The following is an 18,674-nucleotide window of genomic DNA, read 5'->3' on the forward strand; positions in this document are numbered from 1 at the left end:
TCTCTTTTTAATTGCCATTTATTAGCTTAGAACAAAATACAAAATTTAGAAATTCACAGGAAACCTTAAGAAATGAACAAAGATAGAATAGCGCAGAAGTTTAATAATAATAAACCCATAACAAATAGGAAAGTTTTTGTGGATCTTGAAGGAGACAGCTGATCTGCACATTTCTGGAGGCCGGTGATTCAGGAAGAGCCTTTTCTCCATCCCCCGTCTCGCTCTCTCACAAAGGAGCCCTAGTCCATCGCACCAAAAGCTGGGGACAGCGACTGAAGCCGGAGAGCGTGCACGGGCTCGGTAGGGGTGGCGCCTCGCTCTACAGAGCCGGGGTTCCGATGTCGATTCAAATTTATTTACCAGCTTTAGAGCAGGATTTTAACAATATGATTCGCGGGCAGAAGCTGTGGTAGCATATTTTCCCCCGGAGCCATTGCACAGATCTGTAGAACTTAAAGAAACAAAAGAAGATCGTTCCACCGTGGGTCTCACCCCGGGCACCCACCCCAGGCTGCGCCTGCCCGAGGCGAGGCTGCGCGGAGGGGCTCTCCCAGCCACAGTCCGGGTCCGGGGCCTCCTGCCACCCGCCGGGTGCCAGGCCTGGACACCTGAGGGACCCGCGCCCTTGCTAGGGGAGCCAAGGCTGGAGCGGGCAGGGCCCCCAGCACAGCACACTGACGGCAGCCCTGATTTCCGCTAAAACCTCACTGTTGTAGCTTCATTCCTTACAGGAATAGTCAGGCAAGAGAAAAGTTCAAGAGCACCAGCTTTCCTCTTTAAGTACAGCGCTGCCTGAGCACTTGGGAGAGGCGTGTCTACGATGAGAGGGAGGGAGCCTGATTTGGAAATTCACCTTTGAAAACCACGAATCTCTCTCTCCTTCTGATGACTAATCTAAGTTGACATATTTAATACCCCCTCTTTGCCTCTGACCTGCCCTTAAGACCCATATTTCAAACAAACAAACCAATGCGCACGCACAGACTGCCTGGCAGGACAAAGTCCTGTGGACTGGCTTCCTGGCTTGCCCTTCCCCCACCGGTCCTGCAGCTGTGGCCAGGCAGCTGCTTGTCCGCCTCTCCTAGCCCCCCCACTCCTGGCCACCGCCCCCGGGCAGCCAGCGTGGCACCCAGAACGCCCAGTGGTTAGGAATGGACCGAGGCCCCGCCCCCTGCACGTGCCCTGCTTCCTCTCGTGGCCTTTCTCTGCCTGTCTCCTCCATTGGCTAACTTCTTCCCTCCCTCCCCCGCCCCCTCCCCTGCCCTGGCACACCTTTTGCTTCCTTCTCCTCCATCTACCAAAGACAACGAAAGCTTGGGCTTGGGGACTGTATTAACTGAGATTTGTGGGTTGTGAAAGAAATCCCTTCTCACTCTTCCATTCTGCTTACTTTAGCTATTTGGTCGATAAACTGAATGCAGATATCTGGGCTGCTGAACTGCAAGATTCCAATCCTGAATCCTTGCTGTTCCTCTTAAAAATACCATAAGCAATTCTCCTACTTCTCCTCTCAGCCCTCTCCTCTTCCAACCAATTCTCTTTTCTTTACACCTGTCTGCACCAGTATTCTGAACCTCACTCCTTCTCCCCAAAAGGAGTCACATGACAGGAAAATTGCTATACAGCCCCTTGGCCTAAGGCTCCCTCCACCTGAGGTGTCTGGCTCTACCAGAACCTTCAGCACCCTGTTTCCTTATGAATATCCCCAACACACGGGTATGTACCTTTTCTGATGCTATTCATCTTTATTACTGATCTCATCCTTTTGGAGTAACGAGTTCCACAGGTTTAGGTTCACAGCCTGCTCCCTCTTACGGAAGCTAATTTTGTTTCTATCAAGCTTCTAGGAGAGCTTCCTATCTTGAGCAGATCAGGTAAAACAAATCAGACACATCTTTTTCACATTCAAGATTTCAGAACATGTCCTTCACCCAGCTTCTGCCCTTCCAGGGCAAAGAGCCCCAGGAATTTTAATTGGTCCTCATGGTGCAAACTCCCCACCTCTGATCCTCTTGGAAGCTATGGACCCTCCGTGGCCTCGTTACAGTATCAGAACTAGAGGAAGACATTAGGGTTTTATGCCACCAACCCTGCAAATGCTCACTTACCACCTTTAGATGGGACGCCGGGCATACTTTCGGCGATGCAGCTGGTCCACTTGCTCCAGGTACCAAGTACCTGGGAAAAGACTGTTTATATCACCAGGTGGTGAGAAATTCACTGCGGAATGAGGAGAAGAGGCAATATTCACAAAGAGTTACGTGAGTTTGGGGGAAAGAAAATAGTAATAGGGATGTCTACAGCTTCACAGTGAGGGTCTCTTGGCTGTGTTGCAAGGGGTCACAAGGTTACCTGTAATATGCCAAATGGAGAACACTGGACTGGCAGAAGAGCCAGAGGAGCAGCCATCTTGGATCTAGCACTTAAGGCCTGGCTACTAAAAATTTTATTACAAGGGTATGACATTCCCCTACAGTAAACATACCCTTCCTCCACTGAAATCATTATCACATCCTTGTGCCAGTAGTACCTAGGTTGAGGAGTCCCCTCAGAGCCTCTGTTTCCTAACAGAGCCTTTCTTCCTAGCTCTACGTCAGTGCTTTGTCCATTGTTCATCTCAGAGGTCCTGTTTTTGTTTTCATTGTTTTTCTTTGCTAAAATGTATCCCTTGATCTATATGAGATCAATGACCACTAGGTCTAGGTTTTCTGGAACATTCCCAATTCCATATGTTCTGTCTCTTTTTCAGACCATACTGCAAACCATGTGCCCAAAGTTTTGCTTGAGAAAATATAGTTACTCTAGTTTTAAAATCACCATCTGGTCTCTCCAGTGCTAACTTTGGCTTTGGTTTCCTTTTCATTTGTTGCTTTTTTGGGGTAACATTTTGTTTTTATGTTTGGTGGAGAAAGGGGGCAATGGGCAGAGACAGTAGTATGTGCTGGTAACTTATTCATGTACACTAATTCATTTCATCTGTTTGGAAATCCTGCCAAGTTGGTATGATTTTAGAAATAAGACAACTGAAAATAGTTCAACAATTTTCCCAGAAACAAACAGCTAGTAAGTGGCGCAGCTCAGGTTTAAATTTAGATATCTAGCTCTGAAGTCTGGACTCTTTCAACTGTTGCACAGAAAGCATTTTCAAAGACTATACTTCCAGGGCACTGCATTGTCCAGTATCATGGCATGGAATCTGAGGTGAATTACCTTCTCTTCCTGCCCTGTTTCTTACCCTTGTGGTAGAAGTGCTCTCTTTCGTTCATTATTTCTGTGAACTCTTCAGGAGACATTCGCTTTCGGGAGTCTAGGCGTTTTGGCAGGTCTGATGTACTAGACACCAGCTTCTCCAGGGGGGAGCCTGGGAAGCAAAAGCAAGATTGTTACACCTTCTTCCTTGTCATTGTCACTACTGTCAACATACAAGTCCAACAGAGAGCCAGGTTCTGTGGAAGCTCGCACCCTGGGGGAAAGTGCTCTGTGTGTGGCTTAGAACACCAAGATGTCATAAGCAAATATAAATGTTAGCAAAACAAACAGGCAGACACACTTACTTAGTCAAGGTATACCCCACATAGTAACTAGATATGTGTCCTGGATCTCCTCAATCAAAAAATAATCATCATGTACCCACTGGATAGCTCACATTCGTCAACTTCTCTTTATCAGTTGCAACCAAACCACCATTACCTCTTGACTGGGCTATTTGCTGGAACAAACTGGTTTCCCCATGTCCCCCTTTGTTCCTCTACAATCTAGTCACTAAGTAGTAGCCAAGGAAGTGCTTTAAATACATAAATTAGACAAACTTACTCCATTGCTTAAATCCCTTCAGTGCTTTTCTTTGCTCTTAATCACAACCTGATTTCTTTCACCAGATGAATTTTGTCAGGCGTGCCTGACAGAAAGCTGAGGCTCACCTGGAGAAGCATCCTGGGACACGCGGAATGAAAACAAACTTGCTGCTAAGCCAGAGCCATAGGAGAAGGCACCGATCCTGGAGCCGGCCAAGTCCTGGGCAGAGTGCCTGCAGGGAGAGAAATCAAAGCCCAGAACACATCAGCCTTATATTCTGCACTTCAAATAAAGCACCCACCTATCCAGGCCAGTCTCCTCCCTGTCTACCTCATGCAACTAGAAATGGGTTCCAGGCCCTCTACATGAAGGACGACTTTGGGTAGGCCCCAGGGACAGGCCCAGGAGCAGGAAAGCTTCCAAAAGGGGAGCAGCTAAAATCCAAGATACATGAGGCACAGCAAACACAACAGAATGTCAAATGGAAACGGAACTTCTCTCCACTCATGAGGACAAGATGAATGTAGTGGATGCCGAGGGTGCTTCCAAACGGGGGCCAGTTTGCTGGACTCACCCTCAAGGCTGCATGTTGACTGGCAATGGTTCAACAGTGGTAACATTTTGATCATCCCTCATCAGTAATAATTTGATCAGATTCACCCACGACTATTTTTTCCTATGTTATATGTGGTATTTCCTTATAAAACCCCAAAAATAGAAAATCAAGAGAAATAACAAGTAACTCTGGGCATAGTGGCTCACACCTGTAATCCTAACACTTTGGGAGGCTGAGGCAGGAGTATCACTTGAGCTCAGGAGTTTGAGGTTGCAGTGAACTATGCACTCTAATGACAAAGTGAGACCATATCTCAAAAATAAATAAGTAAATAAATAAATAAATAATAACCACTAGCAATTGAGCACTGCTGAGAACTGCTGTTTTAATTGTTTTAGACAGTGTTCATAAAAACAGTAGAACACATATTGTTATTATCTATGTTTTGCAGATGGGGAAAGTGAGGCACATAAAGGTTAAGTATTTTTCCAAGATCAAAACTAAAAGAGATTTGAACCCAGGGTGTGGGCTCTAAAACTAGACTCTCTTAACCACCATGCTCTACTAAGTATAGAGATTTTTAAATAGATGAGACAAAAATATGCCTAGAAGTTCTCCTATTTTATTGCTGCATCCAAATAGATCTTGCACATCCTCTGACATCCATGGACTTCACTCTGGAGATCGCTATTTAATACAGATTGCAAATTTGTCTATACCTTTGAAGCAAGTTCCTTTCCTCTTCCTTCCCTCCCTGCCTCTTCTCTCCCTTCCTTTCTTTTAAAGGTCTGAACCAGAAAAGGAAACAAATGTAGTTGACCCCCCAGACCATGGAGGGGACGTGTAGGGGGTGGAGCCAGACATAGTACTCACTGGGAGAGAAGTGAAGCCAGACACCCGTACAGGGATGAGGTATAAGTATTCCCGTTGCGCGTGGCCAGATAAAGGGAGGCCTTGGTTTTCTTTTTGAAGATGTCCAGAGAGGCCTTTACAAGTGCTTTCTCCAGGTTCTTATTGGTGTAGATGTCTTCCAGCTTTAGCCCCCTGTGGGGCAGCCAGAGGTGACCAGGCGAGAAGCCACACGGGAGGAGGGGGGGAGCAAGGGGAAGAGTAACAGCTTTTAGAGAGGAGACTTTGGACGTGTTTTTATTACATTTGTAAATACATAAAAGCACACACACACACACAAAACACATGCCACTAATAGTTCTACCATTCAGAGATAAAACTTAGGGAATATTTTTTATTTTTTTTTTTAGGGAATCCATCTCCACTTTCATAAAGTGTATGAGAAAATTAGAAATGAAATCATACTATGCATTGTGTTTAGCATGCTTTTTAAACGTTGTGTATGTGAGTATGTGTGTATGTATATTTATAACATTAAATCATCTTCTTTAACATTATTTTTAATGGTTGCAGAATGGTCCGTGACATGATGTACCCTACTTTAACCAATCTCCCTACTCCTGTCTCTCATTAGTTAGCATAGTGCAGGGAATGGCTACATGTTCTTTTACATATGGCATTACTGAGCCCAAAGGCATGCACATGTTTAAGGCTTTTGCTTTACATTCTCCTATTACTCCTCAAAGCACTTATATCAACTTACACATCCACTATTGCCCATTCTCCATTAGCCTCGTCAATACTGGGTATTTATTTAAATTTTAAAAGACTACGCAAAGAAAATGGTAACTTGTATGTCTTACTAATTTACAAATATGATTATATGCATTTCTTCTTTGAGGAAATCTTTTGTTCATATCTTTTGCTCATTTTTCCACCATAGTGTTTATTTTATTATTGATAAGATCATTATATATTAAAGATATTAAGCTATTATCTTTGGTATATGTTACACTTTTTGCTTTGATAGGGCAGGTCTTATAAGAAGTGTTTAAGCTAATTCTGATGTTTTCATTAGTGGCTGGGTTAGTGGTAGTTAGTAATAGGGGCACATACTGGTAGAATAGTCCAAAACTTGAAATAAATAGATACCAAGAAGAAAGGGAAAGATTCCCTTCCCAGTGAGAACTATTTGCATTGAAGATATTTCTGTTTTAAATATCTTAGATTAGTGCATCAATAAACAGCATTCTTCCTGCCTTTTGACATTTAAGGGAGTGAACTGGACTCTCTCTGTTTTATAAATGGGGGAAATTGAGGCAATAAGCAGGACATTACTTAAGATCATGACAAGTAAGAATAGGACCTGACACTCCCCAGGTTGCCACCCCATACTGTGATCATTTGTTTCTGGGTGCTTGTGTCTGCATAGACTGTGAGATCCTCCAGGACAGGGATCGTGAAGTCATACCCATTTTATCCTGAGAGTTTAGAATGATGTCAGGCACATATCATTTCTGGATGTTCAGAAAATGTTTGTTGACTAAATGATTTAAACACACTCCCCTTTCCCTTTTTTCTTTTTCTCTGTAGCTTCTTATAGTTACCGGGTCCAGAGGCACTGGCATATTCCCCATGTCTCCCTGAGATGACACATGGAGGGCCCTATGCAGACAATAACCCATCACCCCATGTAGAAATTGGTATCATTTCCATTGTGTTGGAGGGTTGCCATTGCCCCCACAGGAGTGCCAGTAACCCAGGCTCAAGGCATGAGGGAGCATCCTCCTTGCCCACCCTTCATGAGCCCCTAGGCACTCCACGAACAGGACTCACCTGAAAGCCTCTAGCTCCTTATATAAGCTGGACTGTGTGTTGCTGCTGGCTGACAGGAAGTCATTGAGCATCAGGAGAGCCAGAGATTTCTGGGTCATAGTGCAAAAGGGCGTGTGAAAGATCATAAACTGGAAATCGTCAAGGGTGAAAGGTTGATCGGCGCCAGCTGGAAGAAGAAGTGTGAAGGCAAATATGTAGCATGAGGGACGAGCCATTTCGACCTGCCTCAGATTTAATGGTGCTGAAGAACTCTAGGCCTCCCAGAAAACTAGTTCCTGCCTCCAGCAAACACATATAAGGTCTGTTCGTTCATTTTTCACACCTTTACTAAGCCCTTCTTCATGTAAGGAAAGAAGAGAAAGAAGCAAACATATTCATATCTACTATTGCCAGCCTCCCTGAGAGATGCTCGCCCCATATCAACTTTGTGTTATACCATTTCCCCCATTTTCCAGAGGAGGAAACAGAGTCTCCAAAAAATTAAGTAAAGGCATATGCCCAAGGTCACCCAACATGAAGAGTCTGGCTTTGGATTTAAGTTCACCTGTCTCTGTCGCTACATTACTGACTGTCTCTCTCACTGTGCAGATGAGGGCCATGCAACTTCTGCCCTTAGGAAAGTTTATATTTTAGTGCTGTGATCCAAAGTAGCATCGTCAGATTCCATATGAGAATAAGGAGTAAAATGAAAATGCCATAAGACTTCAGAGGAGGCAAGAGCAATTAGCAAATAGCAATTTTACAGTGGATGGGCAGAGGCAGAGAGGCCCAAGGTGACTTCTTACCCACTGGGGTTGCCCATGGTAGGCAGTGCCCCGCCCAGGGCAGTGGAGAGGGGCAAGATGTGGCTCCTTGTGCCACCCACAAAGCACCCATGCCCTGGCACTTCAACACATCCTCCTTCCCACACTGAAACCTGCCTTTTGCAGATGCCCACCTGGGCATGGCTAAGCAGGTAAGACACTTCCCATTTTTTTTAAGTGCGTTTCTCTGTATTTTTAAAATAAGATTTATTCACTTCTTTTCTGATTATGAAAGCAGGATGTATTTTTTTTAGCAGGGAAATTCCAAAACTAAAGATGGAAATAAAATCAATCTATTACCACCATACAGAGAAAAATCACCGATAACACTTTAGTATATGGAAAATATAAGATAAGGCAAGATTTTCCAACATCAGACTTCAAAAGGTGGCAAACTGCAAATCCAGAGTCACATCATGCCCAACTTAAAACAGAAAAGCAAATCCTGACCCCTGAGGATGTGGTTACCCCGGGCCACGACACGTTTCCCAGGGGGCTGACACCCACTGGTTTCATGCTGGTGGCTTTGGCCTGGATTGTTTGCTTTCTTTCGTTTAGCTCAAGCTAGAGGCAATTTTATACTTGAATTTGAATGACATCCACATGGATTTCAGCAAAGACCCAGAGAGGAGTATAAGAAGGGAACAGGAAACAATTCTCTTAACATCGTTTTCAGGGGAGGAGAGAGGAGACCTTGTCTTAGGAGTTTAGGTGCAAAGGTACAGACTCTTGGCCCCTGTAAGCAGAGCCCCCACTGCCTGCTGCCCGAGTCCCGTACCTTGCTTCCGCTGGTTCTGGATCTTGTGGCGGTACGATGCGTAACATCGATCCAAGGCCCGAAAGTAGCACTGGATGGAGAGCTTCCCATCCACCACTGGGTACTCGGAGGCCAAATTTGGTTTGTAGAAGTCATATGCGTTCTCCATATGGGTTGCCCTAAGCCCTGGAAAGGAACACAGAGGGTTTCAGAGACTGCACAGACTACCTGGGGCACAGAGGATGGGAGAACCATGTAACAAGGGCTTCCTGGTCTTTACCTATCTCCCGTGCCCAAGCCTGAGCCCACGTGACATCCCTCAAATTTATTCAAAAGAATTTGAACCGGTCGTTGGTATTACATAAATGAGGTTTACATTTCCCTTTCCACACCGATGTGGGCTTAACAAAACCTGGAATAGAAGCCAAGTCTCACAGGAAAGACTTTCACTTTTTGCCCAGTTATTTCCTTTCATAGTGAATCACCCGCACAACTCCCTAAGGCACCTGCATGACTCATCCATGAATTATTATTCTCATACCTGATGATGCAGAAGAGGAAACCTTGTGGATTTTCTCTTCCTTTCCTCCCTAACCTCTGCTTCTCAGGCCAGCCTTTTAGAAGCAAGCAATACCACCCTCAAACCCATACCTCAGCCCCAAGTAGCAGGTCTGCCAATGTAGGATTAGGAGCTATGTATTTGTCAGTGCCATGCATAGTCTCTTGGTAATGGTTTACCTTGCTCAAGGGCCAAAGGGGCATTGGGCCCAATCAGCATCGCCACGGCTCCAGCCCCACCGGTAGGACGAGTATTATCATTGGGATAGACGGCGATATCACCACAGACCACCATTGCATAGCGACCTGCAAAGAGAGACAGGAAGCAATTATCACCACGACCAAATCTAGAGCAGACTGCATGCCTACTGTGTGCCAAGCACAATTCTACATACTGGAAATAGAGTGAACAGAACCACAAACCCCAGCCCTGTGGAGCTTATGGTCTAGTACGACTCATGATACCCTTGAAATGCAAAGCCAAAACTTAGTGTCCTGATATTCTAACTGTAAAAAATGCTCATTTATTCAGAATTCTATTTCTGACTTGTGAAAAATTCACTAATTGGCACTTTTGGAGATAATTTAGTTTTATACTGATCACCTTACAGCATTCCATGATCCTGAAATTTTTCCCAAATCATAAAAGGCAAGGGATAGAGAGGGAAACTGACATTTAAAATACTGTCCTCAAACAATCCTTTAAATAATCCAGTGAGGGAGGTAACGTCCACATTTACGTATGAAGGCACTGGGTTCCAGAGAGATTAAGTAACCGGTATCGGGTCATGTTACCTACTGAATATAGAATCTGAAATTCAAACTCAACTCTAACTGGATCCTAAACCGTGGGCCTTGAATTGCTTGGTGTTACTTTCATTGTGAAAAGAGTTTATGCTGAGTGACCACACTTAATGTAAATGATCCATAGTAACTAACTCTATGACAATCTATTAGACAATAAATAATTGTTGTCTTGACTATTATTTGTTCTGCTTTCATCTGATACAAGTACTGTCCCCCAAACTTAAGTCTGTGTGAGAGATACAGTAGTAGTTCCAGTTTTCTGTCTAATCTGTGAGGAAGCACCCAGTATTCACTCATACCACTGAGTTGGGAGCCTTAATTTTATATAATTTAATGCCCATGATAAGCCTATATAGCAGATATAGTTATCTCCTCTTCACAGATGAAGAAACTGAGGCCTAAAGAACTTATGTCACTTGCCCAAAACCACATAGCTAATAAATGGTAGGAAAGGGATTCAGAACCAGGACTCCAGCCCAAATTCATTGAAATCTGAGGACCTTCTCTTAAGAATTATTACAAATCCCAACTGCAACTCCAACAAAAAAGTATTTTTTTGCCCCCAATGATATGAGTGTGTATAAAATATATATAAATAAGTTACACAAACATATTAAGAATATATGTTTAACATATATAAATATATGCATTTAGTATATACTATATATATATATAACACATTGGAGAAAAAACTATTTTTTATATATGTATACACACACACACACACACAGAGCGAAAAATTTAGAAACTATAGACATGTACTTAGAAGCCATTTAGGAAAAGGCCAGTAAATTTGACTACCTAAAAATCAAAGCCTTCTATCAGAAACAATGTCAAAACACAAACTGGGGAAGTATTTACAATACCTACAACCAACAAAAAGCTATTTTCTTTCATTTATAAAAGTCTCATCAAAAAGATAAGTTATATAACACAAAAATGGCCAACAAATGTCATAAAAAATCCAAGCTTTCTTATAATGAAAGAAAGGCAAATAAAAAATTCTACAATTTTACTTATTAAATTGACAAAGATTAGAAATCTTGATAACATGTATTGTAGGAATGTAATTTACTATGACATTTTGAAGAGCAATTTAGCACATTTTATCAAATTTTTAAATCTACCTATCCTGCAATTCTACTGCTAGGAATCTATTCTTAGAACACATTGTCACAAACATACAAAGCTACTGTACAATGTTCACTAAAACATTATTTAGAATTGCAAAAACCCACAACAATCCAAATATTTATTTATATGGGGCTAATCAAATAAAATTTGCCATACCCATGAATAGAATACTATGCAGTTTTTAAAAGAATGAGATAGACCTTATATATGCTGCTACAGAATATGATCTCTAAGACATCAGACATTAGGAATAATATGTACAATGTTTAAAACTGAATAGATATGTATATGCTTGCAGATACAAAAAACTGTAGAAGAAAATTAGGAAGAATACGTAGATATTAATGTTAAATTCTGGGAAGTGGTAATGGAGTATCAAAAGGGGACTTTTTCTTTACACCCTTTTGTGAATATGTATGTATATTTTCCTAACTATGAATTTCCTAACTATGAATTGCTTTCATAAAAAAAAGATAAGAAAACCTTGAGACTCCCAGCCAATCTGAGCCAGCACCACTCTTTCCTTCCCTCATACCCTCCTCTTTTCTCTGGAGTTGTTCAGAACTCGCTGGTGAGTCCCAAAGCTACTTTGTCCCACCAAAGATGGTCCCCAGGTAGATCGTTGGCTGGATCAGAAGCAGAGATCTCATGCACACTGGCCTCATCTGGTCTTGGTGGTTGCTATCACCTACAGAGTGTGTAGTCCAAGTGGTCAGGCTCAAGCTTAGATACGCTTTTTGTTTCAAATACAAACTGAAAATTCACATTTCAGTAGTTGATTTTTTATTTTTACTTTTCTACTAAGACATCAGATGCATTTGCAGCCCTCATCTGTGGAATACCCAGCCACTCAGCAGAATCTGCTCATTTTAAATGACATGATTAAAGCTGACAATGCTTCCAAGAATAGGTTCTTTGATTTTTCGTTAAAGGCTAGTGGATGTCACTTATCCTTCATTTCTACTTTCCAACTAAATACTTGCTTGGACATATTAATGGTAGTAATGGTAGTAGGGGTTGCTAGAGAGGTAGTAATACAAGTGCCAAGCTGGAGAAGCACTGTTAAGAACAGATTTGACAATGACATAGAGGCTGGACCTTCAACCCCTATCAATGGAACCATTAATGGGGGAGGAGGGTCCTTGTAGGTAGTTGAAAAAGCATGGGATGGACTTATGGAACTGCAGTCTCTTCCTGTGTGAACAGAGATCAACTCCTCTCGGCCTCTTTTTTTAAAGCAAAGGATATTCAATTAGATAATCTCTGAGGGTCCTGTCAACATTAAGACTTTATGATTAATTTTATCATGAATGTTTATTACCATTTCCAAGGTTTTTAATCTTTAGTTTCAAACTTAGTAAATATAGAGTGCCTTGCCTGCCAAAGTACTGTTCTTTCACATCTCTATGGATTATTTTATTCAATCCTGCAAGGCAGATAGGTAGATAAGAACCCTGAGGCTCAAAGAGGTTATGGAACTTATCAATAATTATTGACAGGGTGTCTACCTCTCAACTTGTACTGTTTCCTTTGGATCTTTTCTTGCCATGACAACACAGATTATTCCCCCAATATAGCACTGGGGGGAGATATAAGTAAGATACAAGGTAATGTTAATATGTTAATCAAAAAGCAGTATCCCAGGAGCCAGGCAAGGGAGAAAGAGTAGAAATAGTCTGTGTAACAGTCTATCTTGTGATTCTCTGGGCCTATTTCTAGCGGGGTGTTTTTCCCTTAACATCTAAACATGTATAAATTTTTCAACATCACCAGTCTCTCTCTCAGAGACTTAGGAGATGTTTAAGAGAAACAGGTACAATAAAATAGGAAATATATTACATATGGTTTGGTGTCTGGCCTCTGCCACTCACTATGTGTAAGATATCAGATCTTCCATATTCTCACCTATAAATCATGTGTAACACTCACTTCCTAGGCTGTTGTGAGGACTAAATGAAGGGCTATGTGAATATACTACCTAACTGACTGTAAAAGATATATAAGTCTCAGTGGTTATTATCATTGTGGTTGTTGAATGATAGAAGCAGCCATGTGATTATGTTGTCCTTTCTTCACTGAACGAAGCCACCCAGGGAACTGAAAAGCACAACTGATAATATTCAGCCTCTAACCCCAGCTCCTTTCTTACATAAGTCCCCCTGGAAGGACATACCATCCCAGTAGCTGGACTCCATCCAGTTGGCAGCATTGAAGAGGGAGGCAGTGCCACCGTAGCAGGCATTGGTGGTATCTATGCCCTCAATGTCAGTGTTGCCCGAATCCTGGAAGAGTTCCATGAGCACAGTTTTGACGGCTTTGGACTTGTCAATGATGGTCTCAGTGCCCACTTCCAGCCTTCCCACAGAGTCCCATGGGAGCTTTGTGCGTTCCATCAATCGTTGCACCACCGTCAGGCACAGGGAGTTGATGTCCTCCTGGACTGAGCAGAAACCCATTTCAATCTGGCCCAAGCCCACTGTATACTTCCCTGCTCCCACATTGTTATACTTCTCCAGGTCAGTTTGGTCCACATACTGGGCTGGGAAGTAGACCTCCAAGGCAAGGATGCCCACATCCTTTGGCCAAGTATCTGTTTTGGCCAGAGGGACAGCAGAGACTGTAGAAAACCTGTGATGGAGATAACAATCAAAATCCCATTAATGATCTGTAGCTAGTTTTCTCAGAAGACAGTGATATAGCAATCTTTTAATTAATTTTGTAATATATTTTGAAGCTATGTTATCATACAACTACAAATTTATTGTTGTTATATCTTTCTGTTGAATTGATCCTTTTTATTAAATATCTTCTTTCATCTTTGTAAAACTCTTGCCATAAATTCTACATTTTCTGATGTCAATACAGCTGTACTAGCTCTTTGCTTATTGTTTGCATGACATATCTTTTTCTGTCCTTTTTTACTTTCAACCTCTCAGAGTCTTTATATTTAACATGAGTCACTTGTAATCAGTACATAGTTGAATCTTTTAAAAATTTTTAACAAGTCTTACAATAGTGGTGTTTTAATTGGAGTATTTAGTCCATTTATATTTATTGTAATTACTGATATAGTTGGAATTAAGCCTACCATCTTTCTATTTGTTTCTATTTGCCTCATATATTCTTCATTCCTTTATTCCTACTTCCTGTATTCTTTTTGATTAAGCAAATATTTATTATTCTATTTTATCCCCTCTATTTCTTTAAGTTGTGACCCTAAAGATTATAATATACATACCTGGCTTATTATACTCTAACTTAAATTAATTCTTCTATAACTTTCTGAATAGTGTAAAAGCCTTACTTAAGGTTAACTTTGTTTTTCCTCTCCATGCCTTTGAGCTATTATTGTCACATACTTTACTTCTGCATATGTTATAAGCCCTTATAGAACATATTAAAAATTTTTACTTATTTTTAAAGTGTATCTTTCATTATCCTCCTTTCTCCTTCTTTCTTTTTTATACACAAGAACATATCCACTGTTTTTCTACTTTTTAAGGAAGTTTTCTACTTGATTCCATTCTATCTGCTTTTTGTGATTTAGCATTCCAATATTTATTGAACACAGCTAACACAGTGCTGGCCAAGATACACAATAGTGAATAAGACATCCTTTGGGCCCACAAAGAAAGCATGGTCTAACAGAGGAGGAAGACATTGTTACAGCTAAATACGTAGTGGAACAAGCAAACCTGCTAGAACACAGAGAGCAGAAAGAGCAATTCTAAATGGGGGCAGAGAGAAAAGGGGAAAGGGGCCAGTAGAACAGGGAAGAGATAATATATTTCTTTTCTAAACCCATCTACATCTCTTAAACCCTGACTCCTAAACCCCTGATGAAAATCTGGAGATTCTCCTCCTAGCTACAAGCACAAAGCTCAGTAGTCCACCTCTCATGTGCTTCCACATGAAAGCACTTGAAATTTGGTCACTTTAGTGACATTCTTCATTTTATAGATGGTGAAATCAAGGCACATACTGGTGAAGTGATGTGCTCAGAATAACTTCACAGTTTTTCACATGTTAGAAATAGTCTGTCCCTTCACTGTATTTGGTGCCAGCATTATAAATTTAGCTCTGTGCTATGGGAGCTATAACTCAGATTGAATGTATCTACCAATTGTCTTTAGGATTCTGGGCCTCTGGTAGCTCCAACTCTCCCATGAGGAAAGTCACATGTTTAACTGAATTTAATTGAATTTTGTTTTGAGACAGAGTCTTGCTCTGTCACCCTGGTAGAGTGGAGTGGTGTCATCATAGCTCACAGAAACCTCAAACTTCTGGGCTCAAGCAATCCTCTTGCCTCAGGCTCCCAAGTAGCTGGGGCTACAGGTATAGGACACGACACCTGGCTAATTCTTCTATTTTTAGTAGAGAAGGGGTCTCACTCTTGCTCAGGCTGATCTAAAACTCCTGAGCTAAAGCGATCCTCCTGCCTCAGCCTCCCAGCGTGCTAGGATTACAGGCGTGAGCCACCGCGCCCAGCTAATTTAAGGACTGCTCTGAAGCAAAAATGGATTATGTGATCACAAGACAGTGAGACAAAGCAATAAATGTGCAATAATATCTGACAAGAGAGGTTTGGAAATTATTTATCTGCCTTATTTATTTGGTACCCTCCAAATAACTGGAGTTTGTACTCTCAAATATTTATGGAGGAACTTTCCCAGAACCTTGGAGCTAATGGTTAGCCAGCCCTTGGTCCTGCCAGCTCAGCTGGCTTTTCCCTCAGCCTCAGTCTCTGGCTTCTCTGGGCTGACTCCTTCCTTCTCCTCTCAGTTAGAAATCAAAGGTTGTAAGGAGAGAAGAGAGGTTCTAAGAACCAGTCAGTGGTAGCTTTTGTAACTGTCTTGGTAGGGGCTATTTCTGGAAATAGATTATAGAGCCTTGAAGAAAGTTAACCAGTAGAGGCTTCCAGGAGCATCAAACCACTGTAGCTAAGAGTATCTTTCTAATCTTGTGCTTTCTCTAAAGAATGATGTCTTTATTTAATTTAAAATACATTTTTTTGTGATGGTGTCTAGTTCAAGAACATGCATCAAAGTTTTATTCACTCCATCTTGCCTCCTTCCCTTGTGTTTCAAAATTCACTATGACTAGCCAGGCCCTGTGCTGGGGAGGGGTTGTTGGGGTGAAGGGGCTGGACAAAGATGAGAAGAGGACAAGGCTTTTGAGGACTTCCTTGACTGTGTGAGGAATGAGGACAAGCACATACACAACCCAACTTAGAGGCAGAAGGTGGTGAAGGCAACAAGAGGTATTTGGGCAAAATCCCACAGGAGTTCAAAGGAAGCAGAGATTCTGTGGGTTGGAGGATCAGGAAAGGCTTCATGGAAGAGGCTGCATTTGAGGCCAACCCTGATGGATGAGAGAGCTCTGCCAGGGAAAAATTGGAAGCGGATGAAGCGGGAAGTGGGGAGTGATTGAACAGACAAGGGGCCCTGCAGAGGAGGATGTGTGGGGGAGTAAGGAGACAATACATGAGAAATTTAGGAAGTGGAGGACCAATTCTTACTTAATTTTACAGGCAGCAAAACAGATGCTAAAATGGGAGTTGTTCCTAGATTGGACTTGGGGTGGATGCAGGTTGGATCAAAGGGGATAGACCTGTAGAGAAAAGGTGCCCCACAAAAAGCAATGTTAGCTTAAGCCAAGGATGATGGGATCAACTATGGGCACACCCAGAGGGAAATGTGAACGATGATTCCAGAGTGTGAACCAAAGAAGGCAGAATGTTGGTGAGGACTGATGTTTGTCTCTTGGCTGGTGCCAACTGGTGTTTGAACTAAGAGGTACCACATCAATCCATTCTTCACAAATAACACAGAAATAGGTTAAATTCTGAGCTGGGACATTTGACCCGTATGCAGTAGTTTGGCAGGTGGTACAGGGAGTGTAGAAGATGGTAGTGTCATGAAGAAAATAAGAAGGCCAATAAGCTTCACACATTTGTACACCCAGCTTCCCTGGGTACCAAGCAGGGGAAGACACTAGGTCAAAATCGTTTTTCTAAGTATTCGATATTCAGAGAATGCAAAGGAAAAAATGGAAGGAAAGAAAGCACTAGTCCTAACGTGTCTGGGATGATTTAGGGATTAGATAATAACACGGAGGAAGCTGGAAGCCCAAGGCACCAAATGTAGCTATATTACCATCCTCACTGGGAAAACACAAGCACTCGGGCCACCCTGAGGGGGTGTTTACAAAGAAAAGGAGTGTGTGTGTGCTTTGCGCATGCACAAACACACATGTAAACACACACACACATTCTTATCTTTACGTTTTACTCTCCCCTTTCATAAAGCTGGAGCGCAAGACAAACACAGCTTCTTACCCCCAGTTCACTTTAGATCTTACTGCAGTGACTTAAAGCACTGCTTTTGCTAACACTGCAGCTGGCGCAGAATCCTGAGGGTCTTAGCAGAGTCAAGGGGTCAAGGTGGGAACGGTGGCGGAGAGGGGAGAGCTGTGGGCCCTGGTACTGATATTTCTACTGCTTTGTGCAGCTGGCGGAGTAAAAGGTGCTGCTGTTCACAAACGCAGCATGTGTCAGAGCTTTGGGATCCTCTAATTCTATAGCCAAAAGGGACTATGTCTGTTTACAGATGAGGTGACTGAGACCCTTTCTGTGGCTGTGCACAAGCCTTGACAACTTTCGACTAGGATTCTAAGTTTTTCCCAATGGCAGGACTTCTGACTGTCTTTTACCGGCTCCAGGATGCTTCTCAAAGAGTGATCTGTACAGACCCTTGGAACGACTGGACTCACCTCTGGTGGGCGGCTAGGGGCAGGCGAGCAGGTGTGAGGGAAGCCTCCCTCGTCACTCTCTGCAACCGCAGGACCTGCTTCACTGGAGTCAACAGCCGCTGCATTTCCGGAGGAGCGAGCAGAGGGCAGCAGTTCGCAGCTCTTGAGGAGATGCCCAGCAGAGCCCGGGGAGCCAGGAGCCGGGCTGGGCTTTATAGATCCCTGAGACTCCTGCCTCTGGAAGCCCCACCCCTGCCTATCCAGGCTCCGTCTGCTTCTAAAACTGGGCCAAAGGGCTCACGTAGAACACAGGCAAGTCACAGACACACATCATCCCTCCAACATGCATATAACCGCCCCGCTCCTGGCGTGCATGGGAATGGCCAGCCTGACTCCTCCTCTCTCAGGCTCTTGCAGCAGCTTTATTTCTGCACAGCCACCGAAGGGGGAGCTCACAATGTTCCTTGTTGTAACACATCCCAGGGTGACCTCACCTGGCCTCACCTGGCTCCTCACTGGAGTTATCTCACTGGGTGCTTCAGAATCTGCTCCACGGTGTTACCTGTTATTATTTTAATGTGATGCATTATAAGGAAACTTTCGAAACCAAAAGGAATGGATGTTTTAATAGTAGCTCTCCATGTAATTGGGAGAGAGTATTGGCACAGAGGCAAAGGCCGGGCCTTAGACTCTAGGGAGCCTGCTATATTCCACCTGTCTTTATTGCCACCTTTATATTTGCACAGCTCTACACAATTTCCAAGTGGGCAACTAGTGCTGCAACAGAGTTACAGGAGCCTCAAAGGAGCAACTGTCATTTGAAGCTCTA

General features: G+C 42.8%; 1 protein-coding gene across 1 annotated transcript; it reads right to left on the reverse strand.

Moving 5' to 3' along the window:
- Positions 1 to 18,160, reverse strand: HMGCS2 (3-hydroxy-3-methylglutaryl-CoA synthase 2). The gene is made up of 10 exons (XM_045546942.1): positions 17,867 to 18,160; positions 13,269 to 13,723; positions 9,335 to 9,460; positions 8,618 to 8,782; positions 7,037 to 7,202; positions 5,225 to 5,395; positions 3,921 to 4,027; positions 3,236 to 3,361; positions 2,109 to 2,220; positions 1 to 451 (listed from the first exon to the last, which is right to left on the reverse strand). The coding sequence occupies exons 1-9, from the start codon at positions 17,968 to 17,970 to the stop codon at positions 2,114 to 2,116; spliced, it is 1,527 nt and encodes a 508-aa protein (XP_045402898.1). The 5' UTR covers positions 17,971 to 18,160; the 3' UTR covers positions 1 to 451; positions 2,109 to 2,113.
- Between the last annotated feature and the right edge of the window lie 514 nt (positions 18,161 to 18,674).

The sequence above is a fragment of the Lemur catta genome, chromosome 3 (assembly GCF_020740605.2).
Source record: "Lemur catta isolate mLemCat1 chromosome 3, mLemCat1.pri, whole genome shotgun sequence".
NCBI classification, from domain to species: Eukaryota; Metazoa; Chordata; class Mammalia; order Primates; family Lemuridae; genus Lemur; species Lemur catta.

What these genes read in the sequence shown, in the direction of transcription:
- HMGCS2 (XM_045546942.1), bottom strand. Translation starts at nt 17,970, where the DNA reads ATGCAGCGGCTGTTGACTCCAGTGAAGCAGGTCCTGCGGTTGCAGAGA. An exon ending in CCCCTAGCCGCCCACCAGAG is followed by an intron (nt 13,724 to 17,866) that starts GTGAGTCCAGTC and finishes TCTCCATCACAG; the next exon opens with GTTTTCTACAGTCTCTGCTG. An exon ending in CCAGAACCAGCGGAAGCAAG is followed by an intron (nt 7,203 to 8,617) that starts GTACGGGACTCG and finishes TTCTTCTTCCAG; the next exon opens with CTGGCGCCGATCAACCTTTC.